Below are 10,937 nucleotides of genomic sequence, written 5' to 3'. Positions count from 1 at the left end.
ACATCTTAAACCATTTATTTTTTTTACAACATATACAAATACAAGTTTATTCTTCAAGTCAGCAGAGAGAAAATAGTCCAGGTGGAAAAGTCACTTTTAAAATTGTTCATTTTACACAATTTTGAAACAAAATAAAGACTGGCACATGTTAATGTTGCATTGTCAGAATACTTTGACATGCAGAGGCAGACAACTGTACAACTAAGTCATTCTGAAATATCCTATACATGTATTGGAGCGAAATCTATTTACTGCTATTGATTTTTGTGTTTAATTTGCTAACTGCCAAAGGTCTATCACTATTGAAGTTACAAAATATTTGTCACAGACAGGAAAAAAAACCACCACCATTGTTACATTTAGTGGGCTACCCTAAAAGTAAACTGAGTTTTATAGTGGAATAGTAACAGCCAGTGATTAAAACCCAAAAGTAAGCGGAAGCATTGAGAGAGCTAGAGCAGAACAGACAGTTTGGTTTCAGAAGCTGCAGACTCAGCCTTCACTGAACTATAAAGCTACCAGCAATTTTTTCTTTTTTAAAAGACTAACTATGAATGTAAGAGAAGGTGTTCATGAAATATGCAGATACTTCCATGTTGAAGTCTTCAGTTTGTGAAAGCATGTGATTTCTAGAAGCAGATGGCTTTCTAAAGATGGCTATTTGGATACTTCATCTAGTAATATTTGTAGCAATTAAAAAAAAAAAGTGACTATGTTTTAAAAATTAAAACTGACATAGTATCTTTTATTCTTCTAACTGCTAATTTTGAGGTTAGTAAGATAGAAACAGGAAACCCTTCAGGCGGTAGGAGGGACCTCCTGGTATGCCCCGGTTCCTGCAGCAGGGCCAGGATCTGCAGCTGCCCAGCTGCTGTCCTGTACAGTCACACCACTGCCAAAGTAGCACATGCTATGCAAGGAAAATACAAGAAATTGGTAGATAAGTAACAGTGGTTTTAAAATAGTGTAGAATAAAATACTTCTGTGTTTTTGCCAATAGGCAACAGAACGTGAGATTTCCGCCTGTAAACTGTTCAGCATCAGGCCTGCTACCCCTCAGAGACTGCGTGTTTCTGGAAGGTGTTGATTATTTACATTCCTTTCTTTCAAACTCTATCCTGGAAGTTGCTTCCTGTAAATAGTTTGTAATGTAAAAATGAATGTATTTTCCTAATTGATGTCGATGCCCGGCCAAAAGCACAGAAAGGGACAAAGTTGTTTTGTCAGGCTTGTCATAGGAATGTGCAGACAGGTATTCCTGCAGAAATAAAATCTGGCTAAGCAGAATAAACTTTCCTATTAGAATAATAACTCAGCACATGAAATTTGTTTAACTGGGCTTTCACAAAAGTTAACAAAAAAACTCTGTTTAATGCTTCAAGTGGTGTTGTATTTTCATTTTTAGGATCCTTGGAACAAACACAAAGGGAAGGATATTGTATTCCAATGTACCTAATTTCACCAACAAAACTTTACTCTGATGTTTACCTAAACTTGCAATTAAGTGATATATTTATATTAATGAAAATACTGAACAAGTGTAATTAGCCCCACACAATTCCAGATATGTACATGCCTATAAGGTTGGAGGTTTTATATAGAAAGCCAAATATTTTGCTCTTCTCTTTCACTGTGATAAACAGCAGCAAAAGCAGCTTTAGACTCTGACTGATGAGGAAGATGAAAGTTATATGAATAAACTATTCCCACAGCTAGAAAATTATTGTATTAGCAGAAATGGTACAAAACTACTGTTTTTAAATTGTCAATAGACTTCAGGCTACTGTTAAACCTGTATTACACAATGTGACATGGCTGCTGTTGTCCCTTGATTTCCCAAGGGTTTTTCTTTTTAAATCTACGTGACAGAAAGCCATTAGTGGATGACGACATGGGTATATGAACTTTCCATGCTGAATCTAATGACTTAGCAAACGTGTCTTCCAAACTACTGTGATACTACAGGTGACGTTAAGACTTCTTTTATTTTCAGTGCTGCTGAATATAACAAAACAAAAAAGCCAAACAGGTAAGGTCAAACTCTATAGGAAGTAAGTATTGTTTTTAAAACATCATGGAAACACCAAAAGAAAAAAATTCTGAAGGGTGTGAAACTGTTACTGTGTTAAAGTAACAGAGAGTGAAACTAACATTTAAAAAATAAAATATTGCATTAGTAGAATTGTGCAATAGGTTGATGTACATTTTTCCCAGTAATTCAAAAGTATTGCAAAGCAAGCTATGCATATAAAACTACAAGTTGCCACATCTAACTTTTATTCACTATCAGTCTTGCATTATGCACGTGCCCTGGGGTGGGGATGGGAGGGAGCACAGCGCATTCTTACAGGGCCAGCTGTGTACTTGGAACTGGTGATGTGTGAGTGAAGGGGCTGAGCTGGGGAGGTGTGTGGCTTTTTTAATTGGAACTTGATTGCTGAATTGCAAAATTCTGTTTTGCTACATCAGTACTGAAGATAAGCAGTGGGAAGTGCATGGTCTCTGGGAGGATAGGCCATGGAGAAATTTGACTTTTTTATGCGTCTGTGGTTATTTTCCCTGGAAATGACCTCAAAAGGGCACTTTTTTGCTTTGGTAATGGCTACTTTATAGGAATTTTCTGCAGTGGATTGTGAAAGACTTCATAGCTTCTGGTGACAGAGAGCAGTTTCTGTTTGCTTGTTTATATGCCAGTTAGTGACTGACTTTGCTTGCTTTTACTTCATTTTCTGACTTGGGGAGGAGGGGAGAGGGGGTCTGGTTGTCACAGGACTGCTGCTTGTAACTTCCTTTCATCCTTGCACTATCAAAAGTAAACATCCTTTTAGTTGTGCTGCTGTTTTATCCTTTGCCTGTTGCAGCTGCTCTCTCAGGAGCAGCAGCACTTTGTGCTAAAGTTCACGTGGAATAACTGAGTGCATGAATCGCTCCCTGTAGTCGTGGATTTCTTATTTAGTCACACCAGGTAACTGAAATGCTTTGTTCAGGGATTCCTCTAGGGAGAAAAGAACGTGCAGAGCAATTTCTTCACCACAGTTACACTTCTTGTGGGAAACCAAAGGGATGACTGATTTCAGCAGTTGTTTCATTTGTGCCCCTGTAAATGAGTATGGATTGTTTTCCCTAACTAAGCACATTGGTAACTAACTCCCATGGAGAAAAAAAAAAAAAGGAGACAACCACAACTAACTTAAATATCAGAAGATTAATTCAGCAAACATAAACCTTTCCAACAGTGTTTCTATGTAAACAAAAATGTCAAGAGTTATAGTGTGAGAGTTCTTTGTACTCTCTGGGTGTAAGAGACAAAAAGACACTTCCTGACAATATGGAAAAATGTATTTTGAATTCAAAATTTTAAAATGTTAATTACATTTATCAATGCATTGTGGGGTATTTTGGGTATTAAACATCTTGTGCTGAAAAGAAACAACCAGAAAAGTTCAAACATTTTTTCCTCTAAATCCAGAGAGAGGTAAAAATTCTGCATTTTCTAAAAAGTAGTATATGATAAATATATTACACAATGGCATATACTTTGGAACATGACAATAAATATTCTTTCTTTAAACACAAGCCTGGAAAACTAGAATTTATAAGAATAAAATGTTGTTCCTTGTCAAAGTATCACTACCAGTTAGGTGTATTTAGCTATTGTACATTATTTTGTTAAAGTAGATAAACCATAAATAATTTGAGCATTTTATGTATATTTACCAAAGTTAAACAGATAAGCAAGGGAAGTTACAGTATATTTAAATCTCTTTACAATCACTTAACACAGTGTTTAACAGAAATCTTCATGTAAAAGTGCATTATTTTAATATAATACACATAAAAGAACACTCTGGTTCTCTGCCTTCCGTTTCCCTAGAGGCAACTAGCTAATATCATCTTTTGTTTAAAAAGAGGAGGGTGACAACACACATTTGTTTGCAACATACAGTCCAAGAAAACTTCTTCATCCACCTGTCAAGGATCTGCAGATGTGAAGGGATGGGAAGAGGAGAATCTTCCAATAGCTGACAGGTGTATTTCCAATCTACACCATCCCATTCAGCCTTCCCAGACTCTGGATGTTAATCCAGCAGCATTACCTGGATTAAGCATCTATAGCATGGGGCACACAATTGCTGACCAGCTCAGTGCGCAGCAGGTTCCTTCAAAGGCACTGCAGAAGGATTCAATGATGTAAATTCCAGTTTTCCAAAAACGTAAAAACAAATGAAGAAGAAGAGGGAAAATGACTGGGCTCTTTCCATAATTTACTTTGCTTTTCTTGAATTCAAATGGTTTTGATGATTCTAGGGCTTTTCTAGTAGTCTAGAAATAAGATATCAAATTTGTCTCTTCATATTTGAACTATTTTACAAATGAAAATATTTTTGAATTCTGTTAATTTAATGATTTAGCAGTAGTATGACAGTGCATATCAAATAATGCTTTAATAATTAGCTGTATGTGGAAAGAGAAATGTAATCTTAAATTGGCTATCTGTGAGATGGGATTATCAACACTAAACAATTTCTTCTTCATTTACGATGAGCCGTAACTCAAATGATGTCTCAGTGCTGTAACAGCACCTGCAAATATCTGGTTAGTATGCGGTGGACGATTTACACATACTATCAATCATCTTCACAGAAACAGGATAGTCTTGTGTATTTCATTTGTTTTAAGTCAAGCAAGATGGAAGAAATTTAAGCGATACGGAAAGGATAGTAAGAATGTTTAAACACTTCTGCCAGAATTTCCACAGAGAGAAATTAACACTATAATCTTTTGTAGCTAAAAAGGAGATCGTCAACCCTGCTGATTTTATTATATGCATGTAATAAAAAATAACAAAAGCTCTACTGGATACTTCTATTTACTTTGGCCTAGAGCAAGAGTAACAGGACATTATTAATTAAGCACAGTTATTGGATTAAAATGCATGCTATAAAATCAACTGGGATGCAACTTTTTTAATGGGCAGAGAAAGTGGGTGAAATTCCGTTCCTGACACCATTCTGATTCACTCTAGCAAATGCCATAAATAAGTGGAGACCATGCTGATCTGATTGTGCCTTTGCACACCAATGTATAAAGCTTATATGTATCTTTCTGGCAGTCTCTTGTATTTCACTGTCATTTAACCAGCTACAACTTTGAAAATAATACTCTGTAAATCAGGTATTAAATGATTAGTCAGAGACAGAATCAATATGTCATACCTGGACAGACCGTGCAGTAGGTAGTGGTGGTTACTCCATGATGTCACTAAAAGTCAAACCGCACGCAGACCTCTCGTCCTTGCTCTGGGGACTGTCCGGCGAGACCTGCAGAGGTGGCGAGACGAACCCCCGATACTGCTTGCTTGACTTGGTTAACTTCTTGAGTTCACTGGTAAAGGAAATGCCTTTTCTTTTGTCATCTCGTGCTGCCTGTAAAAAAAAGAATCATAAAAGTGGTTTATAACAGGCTGTTTGTTAGCTGTGAAATACGGAATTAATACAAAACCACATAACGTATTTCTAAGCAGGCCTCCCTTTTGAAATTCAACATGGCTGTGCTTTCATAACCAAGCACACTCTTCTAATTGTTCTGAATAAATTAATTTAAAATTATGCATTGGCAAAGATATTTTTAGCAAATTTGATATAAACTTGTTAAAAATCTGTGCTTATGCCACAGGTACTTTAAAGCAACAACTGCTGTAGACTGGTGGCATCTGCTGGAAGGGAGAACACTGCTCCTTCTCCCAGCAGGCATGGACTTAATTCCTGCTGTTTTCCAAACCTGAGATAAATGAACAGAACAACTTTTTCACTGGGCAAAAATAAAGGGGACTTTTTTTCAGTAGTTTTTATGTTTTGTGCATTTGCTTCACTGTGATGGGGAACACGGTGTACACATCCAAAAGATTTTGAAAAACAGCTGCAGCAAAAGATAGAGGTTGTTGTGGGATTTGCAGTCTGTGAGGAATTGTGTTGCTGCATGTAACTGATGCAGTTTTGCAAAGAAAAAAATGGAGCTGTGGAGAAAAGAGGAATCTGCTTTTTGCTGTAGCATCTTCTCCCCACCCAAGCTCCTGCCAGTTGTGTCTTCCTCCCACTGAAAGCAGGTTCCCATTAAGCTGATCATAGACTATCTATAAAACCTGCTGTAAAGTATTTAATCTTTTACCTGAACCTGTTCTTTCAGTTTAAGGATAAATTTTCCTGCTCCCTTCCATTTGCTTTGGGCCTGAAACACAGACTCTTGATCAGAGAGAATCCTCTGAGATGGTTTAGATGTTGAGGACTTTTTGTTTGCTGTCTCTTTTGTCACCTCTTCCAAGAGTACATAATCACTTGGATTTGGATTGCTCAAAATGCTGTAGGAGTATTTGGCTTTGCAAAGAGTCTGTTAAAAGGCAGAAGAAAGAAGAAGAAGAAAAAAAAAAAGTCATTTCTTCAGATTCAGGTTACTAAAGTGATTCCTCAGCCAGTGCCAAGAATAACCTCCACCCCACGTGTTAAAGACCTACCAAATGGAAACATGCTGCTTACCTGCTGTATGACATCCTGAGCTGTGCTGAAGCGGGGAGCTTTGATGACGGTGCGTGGCTGCTCTGGGGAAACATCATGTACCTGAACAAAGAAACTGTCATCCTCAGAGCTGATGGCTGCATCTTCCTTTGCTTCTTGAAAGACATTTCTCTCATTTAAATTCTATAGAAAAAAAGGAATGCCAAATTCAGTTACTTCAGAGAGGTGATTAATAGCTGGTGGTCACAAAAGGTTCTGCTGCCCCTGCTTCATTTCACTAAATGCAAGTCTTTCTTATTATATAAGGGTTTTGACAAGCCACTGGTAATAAATCTCTGTGTGGCTGAAATACCCTTCATAGTAGACAGGGAGTGAAGACACGCATTGTACCACATTATGCAAAAATGATCACTTTCCTTATGTATGAAAAATTAGGTTTTCTCATGTAATAGTGGCATTAAGATGGGAGATGGTGGAAGGTGTCCTTTTCTCTCCTTGTCCCTGCACTGAAGCCAAAATAACTTAGAGAGCAAGAAGTCCGAGCAAACATTTTCCTGTGGATCAAGAGGAAGGCTGCTGTGCTGTCCTTTTTCAGACTCTTTGACTATGGCGGATTTTAGACAGAACTCCTCCCTGCACCTTCTCTCAGATAACAGATTTCCCTCCAACTCCTTGTAACGTAGCTTGAATTCATAAGCTATAAACATGGGCTGTGTATCACACCCTACAAATGGACCCACTCCTTGTTTCTCCATGCAAATCTGCAGCTCTGTTTCTCCTCCAAGGTCCGAGTCTGCTATCTACAGAAAGGCTCAAAATTACAGATAATGCTTTGAGGTACTGGCATCACAGGACAAAACTACAGCGTAATTTAACTCATGTTTTCTGAAAGAATGAAGTTCAGCAGTGACACATTTGTGGTCACATCCACTTACAAAGTAAATGGTGTAGGCAACTGAATTACGTAGGCTACTATTTCCATGAGCAAATTTCTACCTAGTAATTTTTGCTCCAATTATTAGAAATAAAGGGAAATAAAATACTGATTTGTCTAGTACAGTGGTAATTTGTCAAATTGAAGCTTTATAAAAAATTTTGTCAAAATAATCAGTTAAAATATATTTTTTGATTTTAAATTATCCCAGAGGATCTCTGTCATCTGTGCATGTAAAATCTGTGCATATAAACATATGTCTACATATATTACTAGGTTCAGGCTAAGCAAGCATCATTATATGCTGCACTGACCAAAGAAGTGCCTCTGAAAATGAGATCATTAAATGTCTTTCTCCTGCTTTTGTGTTTCACAAGCCTGGACACTGGCATATTTTCAAGCTGTGGATGTTTTGCTCATAGTTTAAACTGAAGAAATCACTCTGTCTTCCTCCTTCAAATTTAAAGAAATCAGCTATTTTAGGCTATCATTGATAATTTCATCATCCGTTGAGGTTTTTAGAGTTCTTAAATATTAAAATCCTTCGTAATTTTTCTGAAGAGAAAAGAAGCTGGTGGCATCTAAACTGATTGATAGTTGTAGTCTGGAGTTCTCTTACTGTGATCTTTTGGTATTAACTATTATCCCTTCTTTATATTAATTTCCTCTCATGTCAAAATCTAGATTTACATTACATTAGAGCTATCAGTCAAAACAGTAAGCTAGTGGCACTGAACTGTTAAGTGATAATGATTGAAACCCAGAAAGCTGATCCTAGAGCTGAGTGAAGTCAAGTTAGTGTCGCGCAGGTGTATAAACTCTAGTTGTCCTCAGTCAAGAGTTAGTTACGTATGTTCTTAAACAGTGTACACAGCATTGACATTACTCACCAAGTAGTGAAACAAATACTGCACCCTTTTGTTTCCTGGTCCTCGCAGCTATTTTTAGCTACCTTTGTAAATAACAATTTATTTAAAACAGACTTACTTCCTCTCGGGTTTTAAAGATAATCCTTCCAACATATCCTTCTTCTGGGAACCAACTGTTCAAAAGCTGCACTAGCCCTTCTTCAGGACCAATTACTCTCTGGAATGGTGGTTTTCTGCATTCACTCTTTTCTTTAGATATAAAGCTTTTCTCTTCCATCAGAAAATAGTCTGCCGCACATGACTCAGTGCCTTTTGTGGTAGCCAAGATCTAAGACAGACCACAATAAACACATGGCAATTAGAATGCTAAATATAAACTGCATAATTAGTAGTTATAAATGAGACTGAATAAAGAAGCTTTAAGAATCTGTAACTGTTCTGACAGTGGAGGCAAGACTTCTGATGTGCTATTTATTATTCAGATATTTTACTCCAGGGTAATGTACTGTTCTCTTTAGCCTAGCCAAGCAGTTCAACTATTCCAGACAAGGCAGTACTTACTTAAGCTTATTTCTGTCCTGTTGGGCTGGCCAGACAATTTATTCATAATCCCAGGACAGTACAGTCTTTTCCCACTGCTAGAATAACAATCCCTGTTGAGTTAACTGGTTTTGCTACTCATGAACTTCGCCCTCTAACTTTTACTCTGTATTCCTATGGTGCTCAAGTTCAAAGAATTGTGCAGAAATGTTTGTCCTTGTCAGAAGGACAGCCCACTGCCTCCATCAGTCACAAAGACTGTTTTTCTCATCTGCATATGCCCAAATTTAAAAATAACTAATAAGAATATGTTCTAGGATTATAAACCCATTTTCTGAAGCCAAGAATGGGGAAATTTCACTCATGACAGCCTGTGTTTGTAATGAAATTAATTCCACAAAAATACATTTCTAAAGCACCTCCTTGGCTGTGACGAATGAACTACAATGACCCTGTGATCTGGGAAATGCCAGGAGAACCACGTCCAGAGGGATGTTAGTGTGGATAGTCTGCAATTCAGAGGGCGGCTTACCTGGTGGAGAAGCTGTGCAGCCATGGTCCCCTCGCTTACATTAAAAACAGTGAAAGGCTCCAGGCCTGGAATTCCATGAATTGTCACTTTGTGAGTCACAGCAGCTTTCCTTTCCCCTGTGCTAAACAACTGTTCAGACAACATTCAACAGGTTACTAACATTTTTACACAGGCCTGTTATTTTTAGGTTGCATAAAATAAACTGTACACCCAAGTTGTAAGGACCCCAACAGAGCAAAGCTATCCAGCTAATACATGCATCTTAGACTACAGATCAAGGCATTAAAAACCGCAACAAACCAGTCCTCCAAAAGACCCCACCCCACCTTGAAGCTGAAGAGAGGGAGAACATAAGCTGCCACTGGACACAGGGCAGATCTCCATCGCTCACTGTCTGCATTTTAGCTGAGCTCCGACTACTTGGATTCAGTGTATGAATTAGTGGATGGAAATCCATAGCTTCGTTTTACCCTCCAAACCATTTATGTTCTTCCTTTCTGCCCTAGTAATTCACCAAGGTAAGCGTTCATCGTGTATTCACAGGGGGATAACGTCTGCAACACATCCACTGTTCACAGAGTAGCTCAGGAGGTTTTACCTGAACTAGGAATCAGCAAAATCATAATATACAAGCTTAAAATTCCTAAAACACAAGTAACCCAGGCAACCTAACATTAAGGGCTATTAAAAAAATAAAAATCACATGCATATATTACACATGTATGTATACATATTTGTGCATCTAAGCATGTAGATGTGCACACGCACATATAAAAATATGTATTTATGCAAATACAGACTCCATCTTTTCCTGTAATACAATTTGATTTTACTCTCATTATTGCAAAGTTGTTGGTAATTTGCATATTTTGGGGTTTTTTTATCCCAAATGCAGTGCTTATGATTCGTGCATAAAGGAATGCATGAGGCAGCTCTGAACCTTACAGCTCAACCACACTCCTTCCACACAGGGGTCCTCATGCTATACCTCAATACAGCAAAAGCCAGACTTTGAACAGATTCACACTGCCACAGTGTCAGAACCTTACTTCCACCAAAACCCAAAAGAATTGGGCATCGAGGTACTTTCAAAAAACATGCAGGTTTAAGGGGCTAATATCTTTGAACAGTCTGGTTCAGACCATAGTAGTCATTAAGACAAGAATACACAGCATTCACAAAAAAAGAAAAAAAATTTACCACAGATGCAGGCAGAGTGTTTCCAGAGGGACTTTCTTCCATTCTTCGACTGTTTATGAACAGACTAGAAATTTCTAATGCTTCATTGTGCAAGTTATGGAGCTGGACATGTCTATAGCCTAAAGAGAAAAAAACCCTCTATAAGTACTTTGCCACATCCTAGGATACAAGTCTCGTATATGTAAAACTCGAATTTGCTATATTTATAGATACAATTTGCTACATCGATAGGATTTAAAGCACTGTAATAACACTGCATGAACAGTGTCTGTACAATAGTGTAAGCCAAATGCTATGAAATCCTGACCGCCTCATATAGCTGACTACTTTTGTTTTGCCATAATATTCAA

General features: G+C 37.6%; 1 protein-coding gene across 9 annotated transcripts in view; it reads right to left on the bottom strand.

Annotated features, from left to right (window-relative positions):
* PLCE1 (phospholipase C epsilon 1) overlaps positions 1-10,937 on the bottom strand; it is a 157,581-nt gene continuing 146,644 nt past the window's right edge. For 8 of the 9 annotated variants that reach the window (XM_071811917.1, XM_065842872.2, XM_071811916.1 and 5 more), the window contains 7 exons: positions 10,588-10,706; positions 9,388-9,516; positions 8,434-8,643; positions 6,534-6,695; positions 6,169-6,387; positions 5,217-5,426; positions 1-4,171 (listed from right to left, as the gene is read on the bottom strand). In XM_071811917.1, the coding sequence (XP_071668018.1) occupies positions 5,247-5,426; positions 6,169-6,387; positions 6,534-6,695; positions 8,434-8,643; positions 9,388-9,516; positions 10,588-10,706 (1,019 nt within the window). In that variant the 3' untranslated portion in view covers positions 1-4,171; positions 5,217-5,246. Of the gene's footprint in view, positions 4,324-5,216; positions 5,427-6,168; positions 6,388-6,533; positions 6,696-8,433; positions 8,644-9,387; positions 9,517-10,587; positions 10,707-10,937 lie in introns of all 9 variants that reach the window. The other variant, XM_071811913.1, reaches the window with a different exon arrangement.

The sequence above is a fragment of the Patagioenas fasciata genome, chromosome 8 (genome assembly GCF_037038585.1).
Source record: "Patagioenas fasciata isolate bPatFas1 chromosome 8, bPatFas1.hap1, whole genome shotgun sequence".
NCBI lineage: Eukaryota > Metazoa > Chordata > Aves > Columbiformes > Columbidae > Patagioenas > Patagioenas fasciata.
Note: the sequence above shows the minus strand (reverse complement) of the source record. Positions and strands in the feature narration are given on the sequence as shown.